Here is an 18076-nt window from a genome sequence, read left to right as displayed (position 1 = left end):
CAAGAGAAAACTGAAGCACGGCCCCCAGTAAGCACGTAGAGAATCAGAGAATTATTCTCCAGCAAACAACGTCCGATGCATTATTTCACAGCATCAATACCAGTTAAAACTCCACAACAAGAGGGACATAGATTAGTTGTTTGGATTTAAAATATTCAGAAAAACAACAGTGCAACTTAAATGATGTGTGCATGTATTATGTGTACGTGTGTATACATACGTACACATATACAATGTATATTTAAAAGGTTTAGCAGAACATATTCACTTTAGTTTTTAATATATTCAGATCTTCATTTCTACAAATGCCACGCATCCTATTTAAGGTTATCCATAATGCAATCTATTTACAGATGGAACAGTTTGGGAGTCTAAGGACTGGGGATTACAAAGCAGTTGAGTCTCTCCATGAATTCAATTCTTCCTTCTCTATGTGCAGGTTAAAACCGCTCTGAGGAGTACACAGGACTTTGACTCTCCCCCAGTAAACTGATATCCAGTTTATCCATAATAATTATGGAGACTGGGTTTGTTAGAATAACTACTTCTCCTTCTGAAGAGGATGCACTGAGGAAGGTTTTGGTCACTGACCTGCATGCTGTTGACAACACTAGTCTACATAGCAATGAAAGACTAAAGCCACTTAGGCTGAAAAGTACATCACGGGCGCCCCTACCCATGACTTTGTAAAATTTCATTTAATTTAAAATGCTCTCAAGGAGGTGTGTAACCCCTGCCTAAGAGCTCCCAGAGGTGATGAAACAGAAGCTACATGGGCACCCTGCTCAGTCATGTCGCTTCCCGTGCTGCCTGGACAAGGGGCCACGGGGGCTAGGCAAGTTTCCATCAGCTATTTTATTTTTATGAGACCAACCAAGAATTAGGAATTGGGGAAGGAAAGGTGTTAGGGAGTGGTTTACAAAGCTACTAGTGTCTGTTTTCTTCACGTGGCCAGGCTGTAAATCTTCACTCAGATAAGCATGTTTACTGAAAGCTTATGCAACCAGGACATCACAGCCCTCTGTGACAAGGCAGGGTCCCTGCTGCCCAGAAGCAAACGAGCCCCATCAGTGTTCCGTGATCGTGGGCCTTGAACACAAACCGTTAGAGCCACTGGAGGGTTCTGTGGTTGATTACGTTTGAGAAACACAGCACATGCTATCCCCCAGACCCCTCAGGAGAGTTGTAATGTGCAACAAGACTGCAGAGGCCCTAAGAAGTGCCACAGGAAAGGAAGACGTAAATTTCCTCCGGAGAATATCCTTCACAGCACACCATTATTAACATCCTGCAGAGGCAGCGTTCTCAGAATACCAGTTTGGGAAATGTGTAAAAGTAGCACTCCTTTCTAGCCTGGATGTTGGTGTGATTTTCTCTGTAAAGACGGCCCTATTAATGTAGCAGGCAACTACGAGGCTGCTTCATCCATGTGCCAAGGTGCTCCTGTGTTGGAATACACAGAATCCATGGATTCTGCATTGGAATACATAGAATACACAATTCCCATGAAGACTGGGAATTACCAGTCCCGCCAAGACATAAGCCCAGCACCCTAAGTTACGAAAAATTTCATCTAAAGGGAGTTTAAAGCTCTAACAGGCCCTTACAGGTTAAAACCTTAATTGACTTAACCCAATTAGCTATTATCTTTTTTTCTAATATTCTTTGTTTATGAGAAAGGACTCAATAAGAAGAAGAGTGATTTAGTCCCAACTGCAACTCCCCATTTAGGGTCTACATCAAGGGCCATCTCGCACCCAATCGAAACCCCACTCTCAGTGTTCACTGAGAACAGACCCTGACCCCAAGGTTCTGTAAATCCTAACACATCAACAAGAGTTAGTTTGGCTTACAAAGGGATAGACATGGGTATGAATTTATTCTAGAAAAGCTTTTAGGAAGCACTGAAATAGAATAGACTGGCAAAATCTTAATTAGAAAATAAAACATTTCCTGAGTAATCTGGTTATGCAAATTTTTACTATACATGCAAAGAAGTATATAAGCAGATAGTAAACAATCCATCGAAAAGTAACTAATTAAGTATCAATCAAGAGAGTACCTCAAATTCATTCAAATGCATTAATATTGACAGATTTCATAAATGGGGGGGACGCTCCATTCTACATGCAAATAATCAGTCTCTATAATTGGAGACCTGATGCTAAGTAAAAAAAGTAGATTTCCCATTTATAGCAGTCTCGGCACTAATGAACGCTCATCAACATGGAGTGCTTATTCTCTTAAGTCTAGTCATCTATGCGAAAAAGTGTCATCTCAAATATCACACATCCAAACAGAACTCCTGATTTCGCCTCGTCCCTGCCGCCCCCAGACCCTCTCTCCCCAGTGTCATCTATTGCAGTAAATGGCACCACCACTTGGGCTCAGGCCCAAAACCGAACACCCAATCTGTTACTAAGTCCTCTTGTTTTCCTTCAAATCACATTCAGAATCCGACTACTTCTCAGTGCCTCCCACTCACACCTCAGCCAGAGCTGCAGCATCCTCACTCTACACAGCTCCGAGGAGCTCCTGTTTTCTCTGCCTCCACTCCTGCCTCCCCATAGTTATTCTGCACACTGCAGCCAAAGCAAGCTTTGAAAATCATAAATCAGATCATGCCACACCCTTGCTCAAAACGTAAAACGGCTTTCCATCATCCTCAGTAAAATCTCACCTCCTGACCTCAGCTACCAAGCTCTACATGGCCGGGTGCTTGCCTCTCTCTCCAGGGTGTTTTCCTAGCATTTCACTCTGTCACAGTGTTCACGCCTGCCCTAGGGCCTCTGCACCTGCCACCTCCCTGCCTGGAAGCTCCCTAGACGGCTGCCTGGCTCAATCAATGGTTGTCTTACTTGATTCCAGTCTCGACCCAAATGTCGCTGCATCCAAGAGGCCTCTCCGACCTCACTATCCTGCTTTGTTCCCTCCACAAGCACTTGCCACTACTCAGAGTCCTATCACCTGTTTATTATCTTATTTGTGCATATTCTCTTCCACCTAGATGTCAGGCACATGAAGGCAGGGACTTGGTCAGCATCCTTCACTCAAATCCATAAAACAGAACAAATACAAACACAGACTCGGTTACTTAAGTAGTGTCTGGATAAATGAATGAGGTCGGACTGCTCAACTAAATCGACAAAGCTGAAAGTGAAAGGTATATTCAAGCAACTCAAGAACATACTCATCGGAAATTTCAATATTGAGCTTCTGTTTGGTTTGGCTGAGAGTCGTCCGGTAAAGCTTGGTGGCCATTTCAATCAGGTGATCACTGCTGAAGAGAAAGTCTCCTTTACTAGCTGCTTCAGAGCCCTGAAAGGACAAACCAAGGGTCAGACAATCACAATTAAAGACAGCTCAGGAGGTAAATGTTTACCGACTTGGCTGAAAACGTATTTACAGTCTCTCTAAAAAATCAGATACTCAAGTCCATTCTTCCACATAAACAATAAGGACAAAAGCAGTGTTTCTTCCAACTTGCTCAGAGCACTTCAGCAAGGTTACCCAGCCCCTTGCTACCCAAAGGTTGGCCGATGGACCAGAAGTACCATCAGTATCACCTGGGAGCTTGTTAGAAAAACAGACTCTCAGGCCCCACCGCAGGCCACTGCATACGAATCCACAACAAGGTCCCTGGGTGATCTGTGTGCACATTCAGGTTCAAGAAGCACTGACCTAACCGGTAACTCATTCTGAAAGAGCTGTTTAAAACACTCCTCGGTGATCTGGTTTAAAAAATAGCAAAAACAATACTTCCAACAAATATCCTAGAGCAGTGGCTCTCAACCTCAGCTGCAAAGGGACTCATCTGGGAGCTTTCAGAAAATAGGATGCTTGTGGCCCATTCCAAGAGACTCTGACGCGATTGGACTAGGAGTCTGGCCTGGGCATCAGCATCGTGTTAACGTGTCATGGAGGTTGAGGACCACTGTCCCAGGATGTGATAAGCCCCCTTTAGATTAAGAGCCCCCGGGGTAAAACAGGCTGAACTAAGCTTATGGGATTGTCCCAAGTTTAGGAGGATGGAGGGTGGCACTCAGCATTTGCACGTCCCTAAATATGGCTGCTATTTGCCAACATCCGTTTACTCAGTGACTGTTCTGTGACAGGCACTGTCCTGAGCACTTTGCATACAGCATCTCATTTAATCCTCATAACAAGGCTGTGAAGGAGGTACTGTTACTATCTCCTTTTTAAAGAGAGGGAAAACTAGGTAAGCACATGGAAGTTAAATGATTTGGCCAAGGTCAGCATAAAGTTAGTGAGACCAACCCAGAGCCTACATTCCTAACCACTCTACCCGGGTCAGGAGGTCCTGTTTAAGCTAAAAGCACAAAACACTAAAAAGGCTTTAGGTCAAAATGACGAGGCAGATGTTTTACTGCGGTTGCATTCTTTAATGAAAAATCACCAAGTTAAAGACGAACAAGAAGACACTTGCTAAAGTGGCACATGGAAGAACCAACAGAAGGAAGCATCATTTAAAATATCTTGGTATTTCTACACATTAGCTAAAACTTGCAAATCAGTAAGGACATGTGAATTTCAAGTAACAGGATTATTCAGATGTGGAAAATTTTAAGTCAATGGCTAAAAGACAGAATAAACGCAGAAATCTTTCAGTCAAGTCAATGACTGAAGCTTTACCTCTTTGAGGTGGACAGCGAAGAAGCCATCGTTTTGTGAGCTCATCGACACTTTGGTCACATCCACCAGGGGAACCTCTGACTTGATCTGTCCAGACTTTTGATCAGCAAGAAGGAGATTATTATTTGTTAAGAGGAAAATTCGGGATGTACTCTAAAACAAAACAAAACAAAAAGGAAAACCAATGATCAAAAATACCCAAAAATGGTCCATGAGTTTAAAGCATTCGTTATTTGCAGAAACGCACATTTTATTACAATACCTTTCAGCATGCACGCCTATACAAACTGAGAACCACAGAACATAGATAATACATTTTAATTCATAAAAATTTCAGAGAATAAGCAAAATTCCACCACGTTTTAAAGGTAAGGGAAAATAGCTTCCTTCACAATAACTCTGCCAAGAAAAAGAAATGCAAATTTTAACATTCAGAAAACTAAAGATGACTGTCCCAACTGATAAACACCTCTCATATGTCTTTAGGATTAACATTTTTACCTTGCCATTAGCACGATTAATTTTGTTCACAACTTCAGCAATGATGATCTTTTCTTCAATGGCATCTTTGAGTTTCTTATACTTGGGGTTCTTGTTGATTTCCAGGTAAGCCCCTTGGAATGGCTGCCCAACACTAAAGGAAGAAGATTCCCTCACATTAGAAATGGTTTCAAATGGAAGTATCACTGGAAAAAGCTAACAGATCAGTTGATTCCTAAGAGTATCTGACAACTTCATAAAAAGTTAATTTATTTTACATGTTATACATTATACTTGCACCTGTACTAAATATAAGTTGAAAACAGAATCTTAAACCTATTTCAAATGTTTTTCTGATGTGATCATGGCACTTGGTAGGTAGGTCTTTGATAAGAACTTTATCACATGGAACAATCAGGATAGGAATCACCCACAAGAATGGTAGCCAAGACCCAAAGGCATGGCCTCATGTGAAGAAAACAGCAATTCCTTCTAATCTGTTAATATAAAGTTGACAGCTGCCCAAAACCGATTTATTAATGCCTTTAAACAACATGTGACAATGGAAAAAAGAGCACAAATCATTGCCATCACCTGCTCCAAAGAAAAATTTCATTTTCTTGCAGAGTGAGAAAATCAATAGGCCTTCCGGGGAAGAATAGATACAGAGCAACCACTTGAGAAGAAAACTATGGAGCACTTACCATTACCATATACCTCTGGCTCTAAATAGGCAATATAGCAAAACACAATCAGGCCTCTGCTCCTAGGACATGCCTCTAAATGGACAGATGGGGCCCAGGCAAACATTCTGAATCAGGCAGTTTTCTTTCAAACCAATTACATCTTACAAGAGGCATAATCGTGCACATACCCTAAGATGTCAACCTCCCTAAAGACTGGTCGGGTGACACTCTCAGGGCAGCTTCTTCAAAGATACCAAGAAAAAAAACCCTGGTGCTTCATTTAGAGCCATAAAATTGCTATCCTGGCAATCTGCAAATACAACTTTAAATGCTTGCATTGTGGGTGGAGGATCAGGGAAGAAAAATCCACGTAGGTGGTCAGCATTTCACAGCTCCCAGGATATAAAAGCTGAAACCCGTAAGAGCTGCTGCTTGCTTCACACAGTGGTGGGAGGGTAAATTATTCCACCCCTCTCACTGCTCTAGGGTGAGCACGCCACCAGCCCTGAAGACTGATAAAACTACCCAAAAGGACTTGGCTTGATGCTAACATTTTTTATTGTTGTTGTTCACATTCAAATGTGTTTTTAATAACAAAGAGCACTAAAGCCTTTGAATTTATTTCTTCAAAAAAGCATTTTTCTCCCTCCAGTTTCTGAAGATTCATCTACAAAGAATGCTCATTAAGAAGGTTATTCTACAAGTTGAAAACATACAAACAGCTGAATGAAATTGGTTGCTGGAAAAAGCATATAGACCATTTTCCTGTTTGAATATGCTTTATGTAGCAGGCATTATGGACAACTTTGAATTTAGATGCTATGTTTGACTTACAATATATGCCACCTCAAACAGCCAAATCAGCTGACCAAGAAAGCTGTGTCCTTTAAAATATTTCAACTGAATGAGTCTGGCAACTTATGTTTATTTAATCCTTTAGAAGGAAGAGCTTTCAAACATGTGTAAAGACACAGACAATAGAAACATACCATATACAATAAATACAAATATACTTAGCACATAATGCATTTTTATTTCTAGGCCAGTCTTTGGAAAAACTAAAAATTGTTATAAATTTGGCTTGAAATTGTACAAGCTACTTTTTTATAAACACCAGATGAAAAAGGGATAGGAATTCATTCAGGAATAAACTTGGGAGATGTAAGAATATTCAGATAAGCAGTCTTTCCCAAGGACGTCTCTTGGCAAACTTGCAATTGGTGTTGCTTCTTTTATTAAGTACTTGGTGTCTACAATAAAGGAACTGAAGTTGCTGCACAGCCCACTGAAGCCACGCCCAGGGAGTGGACGGACCAACGGCCAGCACAGACCAGTGCTTAAGCAACGCTCCAAAGTGATATCCTGGCTCACTCTTCATTTATCTTACAAATGAGGTTCTGACCCAGCTTGTTACAGTAGGAAGACTGGAATGGCAATTTCACTATATTGCCAACAGAAATTGGCCTAGTTTCTGCAAACTAATAGGAATTTACAATATAAATTTATCTTAATGGCCTATACAATTTTCATTTTAAATGGCGACTTCTGATTATTTAGTGAAGTGTTTGAGCTAATGCCAATGGAGTAAAATCAACCAACGTAACCCTGTTTCATTCAAGGACACTTTGAAAGCCACTGCTCAAATGTGTTTATGTGTGTTCATATCCAGCTCCTCATAAAATAATTCAAAAACTTAAAAATCTCTCATGTATTACTGAAATCAGACTCTACTAGAAAAGACCTACGAACATATTTGAGAAACGTTTAAAATACTGACTTTATGGGTAAAGCAAAGCCATAATACCTGGATGGGTACAGAGCCTTCTTGTCTTTGAAGAGTTCACTGGCTTCTAGTTTCTCTTCGTAAATAAGTTTCTGCTGGTCTGTGAACTGGTCCCTGTATTTTTTACACTGTGAGATATGAAAAGAAGAAAAGAAAAATAAGACATCACTTCTTTAAATAAAGCATTACTCATTCTTCAATATGCTAAGTCAATTTAACAGCAGCAAGAATAAGAGTAAATGTGTATGAAATATTCATTTACAAGGCCAGAAGCATTTTTGCTTTGTGGTTTCACTGCTTGTACTGCAGAATTGGTGATACTTCTTGGAAAAAGACAAGGGCCCTGCTGGGAGTACTGTCTTCCCACATTATGATGTCAGTCCCCGGACATCCTTCAGTCCTGACGCTGTCACACTCTTTTACGGAGATTCGCAGTAAGAAAAACACCATATAACACAACCCAGTGCATACATTTACACACACGCATATAGTCAACCGACACAAAAGCGTCACAAAACATTACTAGAAAAAAAAAGATTGGAAGGGGCCAGACTCATGGCCGAATGGTTAAGTTTGCACGCTCCACTTCGGCAGCCCAGGGTTTTGCCGGTTTGGATCCTGGGCTCGGACATGGCACCACTCATCAGACCACGCTGAGGCGGCGTCCCACATAGCACAACCAGAGGCACTCACAATGAGAGTATGTACTGAGGGGCTTTAGGAAGAAAAAGAGAAAAAAGATTGGCAACAGATGTTAGCTCAGGTGCCTATCTTTCATAAAAAAATACCCTTTCTACATGTTGTGTACTCCATTATTTTCTATTCTGGTGTATTTCATTTAAAAATGCTGGTAGTAGCCCACTAAAGTGATTTCATGACCCACAAATATGCTATGACCTATAGTTTGAAAAACTCCACATCCCTCACTCTAATTGTACACTGTGGACATGGGACCTGAGAAACCTCCTTTTCACCCTGATTCTGAGATTGCACTGAAAGGAGACGGCGGGGGGCGGGGGGCGGCGGGTAGAGGGGCAGGGCCAGGTTTTTTAGATGAACTCTCTAAGAAATTCAGTTACAGCTGTGGTTGAGAAGCCCCAACATAACTGTATAAAGGAATGCTAGCATTGCTGCCCCACCTTTCAAGAAAAAACACATCCCTCTCATTCTCCAGCCCCGACCCAAGGAGGTAAAAGCGAGACTCGGGAGCCAGGCGAGGGTGGAGGCAGAGCAGATCCCGGCATGAGCAGCTCCCCGCAGTTATTTCTGAAAATAGTTTCTATGTGAGATTTAAGAGGGGAGAGGAACATTGAAATGTTGGTGAATCTCATAAAACTGACTCACTAAGTTAGAGGACAGAACTCAGAATCCAGTTCCATACGTTGTGCTGCTACCAAGCAATACATCAATCAGTGATGATGTCTCTCTAACACCTATGTGATCCTGGTAAAGAACAAGCCTAGTGCAGGACAGAAGAGTTTCCGGAAGAGGAATCCATCAATCATTGACTTACCAAATACAAGGCTTTTAATCTAACGATTTTATTATATCTGATACGTGTACATGTTTAGCATTCCATTTACCAACTAAGTTATTGAAAAGGTCAACGTCTATACAAATACCCCATGCACCCCACACTGGGCAATACCTAAATTACATGTTATGTTCTCCTATAAAATTAAGTAAGCCAAAATATAAGGCTACATCTAATAGATTTTCAGCTTCCCTTTAATTCAAGTGGAAGGAAATTTTAATCTCCTTAATGTCTTTGGGGGGGCTTTAAAGCTTTTTTTCCAGCCTATCAAAATGTGTGTGTTCAGGGGCCAGCCCCATGGCCCAGTGGTTAAGTTCACGTGCTCGGCTTCGGCGGCCCAGGGTTTCGCCGGTTTGGATCCCGGGCACAGACATGGCACCGCTAATCAAGCCACACTGAGGCAGCATCCGACATGCCACAACTAGAAGGACCCATCACTAAAAATACGCAACTATGTACCAGGGGGCTTTGGGGAGAAAAAGAAAAAATAAAATCTTTAAAAAAAAAAATTGTGTGTTCACATGTATGTCTATGTGTTCAATAAATCTTACAAAGTAAACCCCTATGATTTGCAGGATTTAACTACATCGTTTGTTTGAAGATATTCAAATTTTATTATTTCGATCTCTGGTAATATTCCTTCAGATAAAGATGAAAAAAAACAACTACTTGAACGCAGCTGCGACCTGGAAGGGAAAGACGATGCGGGCACACGCTCTCTGTTCCAACCGTGGACGAGGGGAGACCACCGTGGGGCCACCTGGCTGCTCTAGGATTTCCTACAGAAAGCCAAGCACAGTGCACGACTCAAAAATACCAACGTCCTCAAGTCATTCTCCTTGAGGCTAGAGAACGAACATGGTAAAAATGGGCTTTTACATAACACTTCGCAAACACCCAAAATATATGATAAAAAGTCACTGAAAAAATATAACGAGACATTTCTTACCCTCCACAAGTGGAAAATCCTTTTTAGCTCCTTGTGAGTAGAATCCAAGAATAGGTAAGGTCTGGATGGCCAATTCTTATCTATTGGAGATAAGGAGGGCATCTTATTTTTCATTTCCAAGAAGTATTTCTGCACCTGTGTTGGGAGTGACAGAAAATATCAAATGAGTAAAATATACCAGAAAAGACATTGTTTTGTAAAACCAGAATCAAACAAACCAGTCTTCAGTGGAATTTAGTATGTTTTAGTCCATAAAACTTTGTAACTTCTCTGGAAAGTCTCTGTTCTACTCTTCGCATTGATTGGGAAATCTAAGCTCCACCAACGGTTAAGAGAAAAGAAAAACACTAACTAATATTAATATTAACATCAAAACTATTACCAGCTGACACTAGAGAGCTGTACCATGTAATAGGTCGCCAACTAGTCACGTGCGGCTATTTGTATTAAATTTTGAGTAATTTAAAAAAATTAAAAATCCAGTTTGTCAGTCACATTAGTTACATTTCAGGTGCTCAATGGCATGCATGGCTAGTGGCCACTCTATTGTACCACAAAGACAGAGAACATTGCCAGCACTGCAGAAAGTTCTGTTGACAGCACTGCTCTAGAGGACCTAAGACAGGCCAGGCACTTAAGAGCTTTACATCATTATTCCATTTTAATCCTTAAAACAACTCTATCAACTTCCTGCCAGTATCATCACCATTTTACAGATGATGAAACGAGTTCCATGCAAGTTAAGTAAGTTGCTCATGTCACAAATCTGTAAGCGGCAGAGCAAGCTGGCTGCAGAGTTGGCAAGCTTCACCACTACATCAACTTCTCTGAAGGACAGAGGGGAACTTCAGAACCCACCCTGGAAGACTGACACAGCCTCGCTCTCCTTCTCCCCTCCAGCCACTCACTTGTTTACCAAGCTCGCCCTGCAGCAGCTCATGGCAGTTTAGCAGGGCAAGATGTCAGGCACTGCCCCCAAATTCCTCTGTGCAAACCCTTACCCCGAAAGGGATGATATTAGGAGACGGGGGTTTGGGAGGTAATTAGGTTTTGACGAGGTCCTGAGGGTAGAGCCCTCGTGATGGGGTTAGTGCCCTCATAGGAAGATAGGAGAGCTTGCGTCTCTTTCTCTCTGCCACATCAGGAAACTATCCAGAGGTTCTCACCAGAACCAGACCATGTGGGTACCCCGAATCTTAGACTGCCTAGCCTCCAGAATTGTGAGAAATAAGTGTTTATTGTTTAAGCAGCCAATCTATGGTATTTTTGTTACAGCAGCCTGAACTAAGACACTTGGCTTTCTTAGGCTCACTTTCCCCAAAGTATTTTCTTTCTGTCAAAGAAGAAAAACATTTTATTAATCATACACGAGCCACTACTAACTCTGACACAAGTCTGCCAAAAATTGAGGGAAATGATTAAAACACAGTCACAATCTCTTAGTGTCATAGTTATGATTTAACAGTTACCAAATAAGTCACATATTCCTGAGTTGGTACTGTTAACAGGTTAATCCAATAACGCTATTAGCCATATAAAAAGTGTAAACTTACAATTCTCTGAAGAGTAAATTCATAAATTTTCTTTCCAGCATTGGCTCTGAAGAATTTCCTGTACTCTCTCCTTACCTTTAGAAAGAAGAAGCAGAATACAGAGGTTAAAGTGTGGCCAGCAGATACCCATAAAGATGACACACCTCTATTAAATATGAAAAGAGGTGGAGCAAATAAATTTACACGTGCCTTTCTGGATGTAGTAAAATAATTGAAGCATACTCAGAGAGTGGATTTTAAGTCAGAGAAAAATGAATTAGGAGATGCAAAGTGATGATACAAGAATGTTTTGATGTTTTAAATCCTCTTAACTAGTTTTTAAAGAGTCTGATGACGAGAAAAACTTTACAGGCATAGCTGCAAACTCGTCACAAATCAAAATACATTTCAGAAAAAATTATATAAGGTAATTTTTGCCTCAAACTGTCCCTAAAAGGCAAAAAATGCCTGAAGAACGATATTGCAGTTCCAAAAGGCTTGCACACGAAGATAGGACTTTAGAACTGTACACTGAGAACTGGTATGAGTAAAAAACATACTTAAAAAGAAGCTTTTGAACTACATTATCCTCCATTTACTTACATCAATTTTTCTCTCATCCTCACACGAAATTTTCTACTGAATACTATCATAACACTTACAACATCATATCATAGTTTTAATTTACCTATTTCTTCCTTGCTAAGTAGTTGTATTTACATTGTAAACTAATGTCTAACAAATAAAATAACTGAGTGAGGTGTTTGCTGAATGAATGAAATAGTTATATTTTGAAATTGAGGGAAAAACATGTAAAATATTTATTACATCCAGCTATAAATGGGAGAGTTAGAATTTAGCAAAATATTAGCCTATTGAATAATTCAGACATTATGAACGTTTTTCTTTTGTCTCTAGTTTTCCAGGTTTAATAGCACATGTTCAAAATATTTCTACATTAGAAGTTACAAGCTAGCAACCTACTAAGCAAGTTCGGTTTGTAGAAAAATGTTTTATAAGCATATTTTAAATTAAGAGCTTCACAGAGGAATTCAGACTGCAAGTTTTTCTTAAAATTTGCTAAGATCTAGCAACAGAGAGCCCCATTCCCACAAGACAAGGGCTGAGAAGACCAGAGTAGCTGCTGCTGCCTTTAGAGGAGAGATGCATGCTCCAGGCGGCATGAGGTCCCCTCGTTCCTAACCCTCCCTCATGCATGGGACCAGCCTGCTCCCTTTGGGCGTCTGAGCACCACACCCATCCTCTACACCTGCAGATTATTAAGGTTTAAAAATTCTCCCATACACCACATAGGCAGCTCTTCCTTTTATTCACATTCTATGTTACTGATTAGCATTTCTCTCTCAGCCACGGAGTTTTAGATTTGGAACCATTTCAAATCTCAAACTTATAAGGTAAGGGACCGGAAGAAGAAAAATGGTACCTATTAATTGGCTCCTGACATTCTAATAGCGTAGGAAAGCAGAGACGTTAAAGTGAGGTTCACGAAAACATATCCTTGGAAATATGTTAGAAGTCCTATTACGTTTAGTTGAACCTCACTGTAACTGAGCTCACTGCAACATGCTTTTTGATATTGACAGGACAGGCCCTTTCTCCTGAAATCAGCTACGCACTGACAAAGCCTGGTGACAGCATGCTGACATACAGAAGGAGTTCCCCTTACACGCCCCGGGAGTCCTAAAAGGGTCTGCTGAACTTTGTAACCAATTCCACAAGAATCAGATCATTTAAAAGGGCAAAACTACTGCTCATATCAACATAATTCTTTAAAAAGAAACTACTACATTATTGGACTTCAAAGAAGTTTAATCTTGTTTCATACCAATAATAATGTAACATATTAAGACACATCTGTTTTGTTAGAAACTGGAAAATAAACAGCATTCACCTACAAACTGAATTTGGTTTATAGGTTACTAGCACACACTGCTAATATGAAAGTGTTTTTGAAATGATATGCAGTTTATTAAGCCCAGAAAACTGAAGATAAACATGATGTTGCTGGTAGAAATCATTATAGATAGCAAAAATCCTGACTCAGTGTTTATTCCTTTCTTTCATGAAAATTAGAATGCAAATTAGAACATATGAATAAAATAGGAAATAAAACCCTCAGTTTTGACTTTAAGAAAAGCAGTTACAAAACTTGTTCAGAATTCTTGAAATAGAACATCTTAAATTCGTATTTAAGTTACTTCTTAATTACTTCAAAAATTCCTTGATGAATATTCAGTTTAATCAAAAAGGTTAATTTACCAAAAGTTTACAGGCTAACCTTTCAGGGAAAAATGCAGATTGTTCAAAGCAGAGTTTAAGGACACTGCTAATGCTATTCAGATTCAGAGGCAATGGTTTCCTGGATAATATTCAAATATTTATAAAAAGATGAATTGTTATAGTATTAAAGTAAAAATCAAAAAGGGGCCTAATTATCTCAAAAAGACAATACGGATGACTCCCTATGGCGACAAGTTATTGAATATTAGGAAGACAAAATCCTTACACTGCCTAAGGTAGTTCTCAAAGGTTTTCCAGAGCTCAGAGTCATATCTACTTATGCGCGTCCTTCCCTAAAGCAGTAAGTGCCACTTGGAAATAAATCCTGCCCTAATTAGCAGGCATTTGAAACCGAAGTTCTCTTTAACCCCACTGCTCATCTTACTCATCAAAATGTGCAAAACCCTTTGGTTTCTATGCTGAATAATTAGAATGGTGGTCGGTTTGAAGAAAGCTCTGCTCCAGGAGCCACCGCTGGAACAGAATAGGTGGATAAAGAGAAACAAAAGCCTGTCATGCGAGGCTGGTCATTGCAGACGGTGCGTCAGCTGGTAGCGCAACTACTCAAATTCTGTCTCGTGAATGAAAAAAACTTAATTCTCATAAAGATAACATAAAACAGAACTTGGATAACAAATTCTCTTGGATAATATATGCCACACTGCTATTCCTTTAAATCTATCATTTAAAGAAATACATCACAATAAAAGAAAACATTAGTGTGTAGGTTTGTTCTCAAAAAGAAACAAAATTAGGCAAGACGACATTGTCAAGACTGTGCAGACCATCAGCAAGCATAATCAATGGTTTTCTCGGGTTAGTAGGTGCTAGGCTTCATTGAGTTCACCCTGGGCAGAAGGAAGGGGGTGAGGAAGTACCTTCAGTCCAAGCCAGTAAGCCCAAATGACAGCGACCGCATGCTTACGCCTAGCCTCCTCCTTCAAGCGTTTCAACTCCCTTCGAGCCTAGAACGTTTTAGATAGTAAATAAAAGAGACAGCCCAACGCAGACAGCACAAATGACGGGAAAAGACACCCCACCAAACAGAAGAGCCCATTTATGAACAAGGATTTCAGAATGATAGAGGAATGGTGCATAATCTTTTAAACCCAAAGAATCAGACTCAGGCGGGAGCAGTCCCGCGTATTTTTAGTGCCCTGAGGCTCTGTTCCAGAGAAGGGCAATCTGTGAGGTACCCAAGGTCAGCACTCCTCCCCGCCTTACTTCCGTTCTTTTCCTTTTGTCTCCCTCCTCCCTCTCCCTCTGCACTTCCTTCTCCACACTCACTAGTTATCAAAGTTGCAGAACGGCGAGGGGTGCCTAAGGATTTTAGTGGACATCCCACCACTGCCAGCCCAGGGGCCGGAGACTGGGAATCCCTGAGTTCATTCATTTGGAATAAAAAGACATCTCTGGTGAACAACCATTTAGGAACTTGGAAGGGAATAAGGTTGTTTCTCCGAAGTTCCAACAAAAAAAAACAAAACTCCAAATTCTTTCCAGTTAGAAAATCAGAAATAGCACGTATCAAAATCCAATATCAGCTAAGGTGCCAAACAGTGAAATCTACTGAAGCAAGATAAAAAGTGAAACAATTTATAAGTTTAAAAATTAATCTTAGGGAAAAATCAATCTGAGGCATGTTATTTTAAAAGACAGGAACAGACAGGCAATGATTTTTCATTAGGTGATAGTACTCAGACTGGGAAATGAGCTCATTCAGTGGAGAAATCCAGGAAGAACCATCTAAGAGTCCTTCTGCCTCTGCTGGGACCACTTCCCTCAGTCTACTCCAGGAACTAGCTCTTCACAGGTTTTCGAGGGAAAACACAAACGAACTACTTTGGTTAGTTTTTGGCAAGTTAAGATCTTCATGCAGGCAAGTGTTGACTTTTCTTATCTTTCTCACAAGATGGGCTTATAATGCTGACAAGGTGGACTTAAAAAGATCGCGCTATATTGGTATTTGTGTTTCTAACTGGAATACACATTTTTAGCAGAGATGACCTTTGATTTTTCTAAATAACAAAAACATCTAAAACTCTGGTCCCTTGGGGTATGTGAAATGTTCACAGAGCCCACAGCTCTGCCTGGGGATTACTGAGAGCATTTCAGGAGGCCTTTGTTGCTGAAAACAAACAGCTGATGCTGAAATTCCTGAGATTCTTCAGCGGCAATTAGAGCTAGCTTTGCATGAACATAGCTTTCTGTCAAATCACAGATGATAATTCTTTTCACATATAATATTTTGCTGATAATAATCAATAGCTCTTACAGTAAGGCTAACAAACAATTTCTCTCATGGATTAATATTTTTTATGGCATGCGTGAAAGGCATTTCTATCGTCAACACGTTATGGAAGACCAATAGAAGCCCAAAACTTAACATTCCCAACATGCCCCCTACACACAAAAATACCCCTAGAAAACTGTCAGTATATGTCGGGGGGGAATAAAGGGAAAAAATAAAAAGAAACTAAACGTGCAAGTTACTTAAGGGTTTAAAAAAAAGAGCAACCACACCAGAGCCTCATTAGTACACAGTTAGTTGTCTTTTCCTACACATGCTTAAGCTTCCCACGTGCACAACTGGCACTAACATCTCCAGGTTTATTAAATCCAGCTGCTGGACATGCACCCGTGTGAGCCACTGTTAACTGTAGTCATTCATCCCCTGAGATGCTAGAGATACGGACTGATTATTGCAGATTCCAGGACGGAGTGATGGGATGTGCGTATCGAGTACCTTCGATCCAAGCCAGTAAGCCCATATAACTGCAATAGCATGTTTATTCCTAGCCTCCTCCTTCAGCCGGCTCAGCTCCCTCCGTGCCTGTGTGATGCATTTGAAAAGCAGTTACAGAAAAGTTTAAGGCAGGAAAGGTTACTGCTGGTTCCCAATGGAGAAAGAAGAAGAAAGACATGGATCACCACCAAGTAGTCAACGCGAAAGCGTGTGCCGCCACCCCACACCAAAATGGTGGAAAGAGCGAGAGGCAAATGCGTGCTCAGTAGCTTAAGCCAGTGAAACATTTTCTGTCCCCGAATAAGAGGGTCGTTTTTTCACACACTACTTCTGACCCACTGCTGTCCTGGGGCATCTCTGGCCTACCTGGGTACCATGCCAATACGCTGCAATGGTGGTGACTGCTTCCTCACAGCGCTTTTGATGCTTCAGCTCCCGCAGGATTTTTCGGGCCTAAGGTGCAGAATCACGCAGAAAAATAGAAAGTTAACCCAATAATGGAATCCATAGTGACTTGGAAAAAATACCTGAAGAGATGATCATAATACCCATTTCTCAAGTGAAAAATCAATAAATGTAAAGAAAGGAAAAGGGGAAGTTACTTATTAGCCGAAATGGACTATGAGATGGACTAATGGATGGACTAGAGAAGGTGGTAAATGAAGACATCAAGCATGACAGGGTAGCCCCCACTCAGACTGCGACAGCAGCCCCCATGCCCACATATGTGACAGGAACAAATCTGACCACAGCAATACAAGCTGGTGCACACCAGATGGAAAGAACAGTTCTCAGAGTATGGTCAGAGGATCTCCAATGGTCTAGCACAATCCATTTTATCATTTTCATTATTATTATCTGGAATGTAACTGTAACTGTACTTTTTATTCAAAAGAGATGTTTAAAAATTTACTATAACAAAATTATCTCACTGGTCCAAACCCAGTGGCTTCTTTCCAGCAGTTGCTGGAAACTGATTTTGCAGGGGTCAGGAGGACATCTGATTTGGAGGTGGACTTTGAATCCTTCCTCTAAAGGTCTCTAGACCAGAGACCTGCACCCAGGCCTCAGCAACAAGGTCAAAGAAGAGCCTGCAAGCAGCAACTGCACTTACTCTGCGTGCCTGGATTTGTATTTTGGCATTTGCGTGGGACAGCTACCAAGCCCTTGGGTGGCCCATGGGCCTAGACAACGGTCAACTGACGTCGCTGGACTCCTGGCCCACGGCTCTACCTTGGGAAGGGGTTCCCGGCCTGAGAACTACCTTGAAGCAGCCGCTCTGGATCCAGCCTACTCCACAAAGTCTCCCAACAGGCAAGTGGTCAGAGCAGGCCCTGAAGTATCTTTGATCGAGAGCAGTGGTCAGTAAACTTTTTCTGTAGGTCAGATGGTCAGTGTTTTTGGTTTTGCAG

At 41.0% G+C, this 18076-nt stretch overlaps 1 protein-coding gene across 22 annotated transcripts in view; it reads right to left on the bottom strand.

Annotated features, from left to right (window-relative positions):
- The window catches only part of MYO1B (myosin IB), a 181137-nt gene that overhangs the window by 3141 nt on the left and 159920 nt on the right, over positions 1–18076 (bottom strand). For 8 of the 22 annotated variants that reach the window (XM_023622243.2, XM_023622244.2, XM_070242055.1 and 5 more), the window contains 9 exons: positions 17031–17117; positions 16665–16751; positions 14797–14883; positions 11639–11713; positions 10086–10220; positions 7624–7730; positions 5155–5287; positions 4654–4806; positions 3191–3318 (listed from right to left, as the gene is read on the bottom strand). In XM_023622243.2, the coding sequence (XP_023478011.2) occupies positions 3191–3318; positions 4654–4806; positions 5155–5287; positions 7624–7730; positions 10086–10220; positions 11639–11713; positions 14797–14883; positions 16665–16751; positions 17031–17117 (992 nt within the window). The remainder of the gene's footprint in view (positions 1–3190; positions 3319–4653; positions 4807–5154; positions 5288–7623; positions 7731–10085; positions 10221–11638; positions 11714–14796; positions 14884–16664; positions 16752–17030; positions 17118–18076) is intronic. The other 14 variants (XM_070242066.1, XM_070242067.1, XM_023622246.2 and 11 more) reach the window with 2 other exon arrangements.

The sequence above is a fragment of the Equus caballus genome, chromosome 18, assembly GCF_041296265.1.
Source record: "Equus caballus isolate H_3958 breed thoroughbred chromosome 18, TB-T2T, whole genome shotgun sequence".
Taxonomy (NCBI): Eukaryota; Metazoa; Chordata; class Mammalia; order Perissodactyla; family Equidae; genus Equus; species Equus caballus.
Note: the sequence above shows the minus strand (reverse complement) of the source record. Positions and strands in the feature narration are given on the sequence as shown.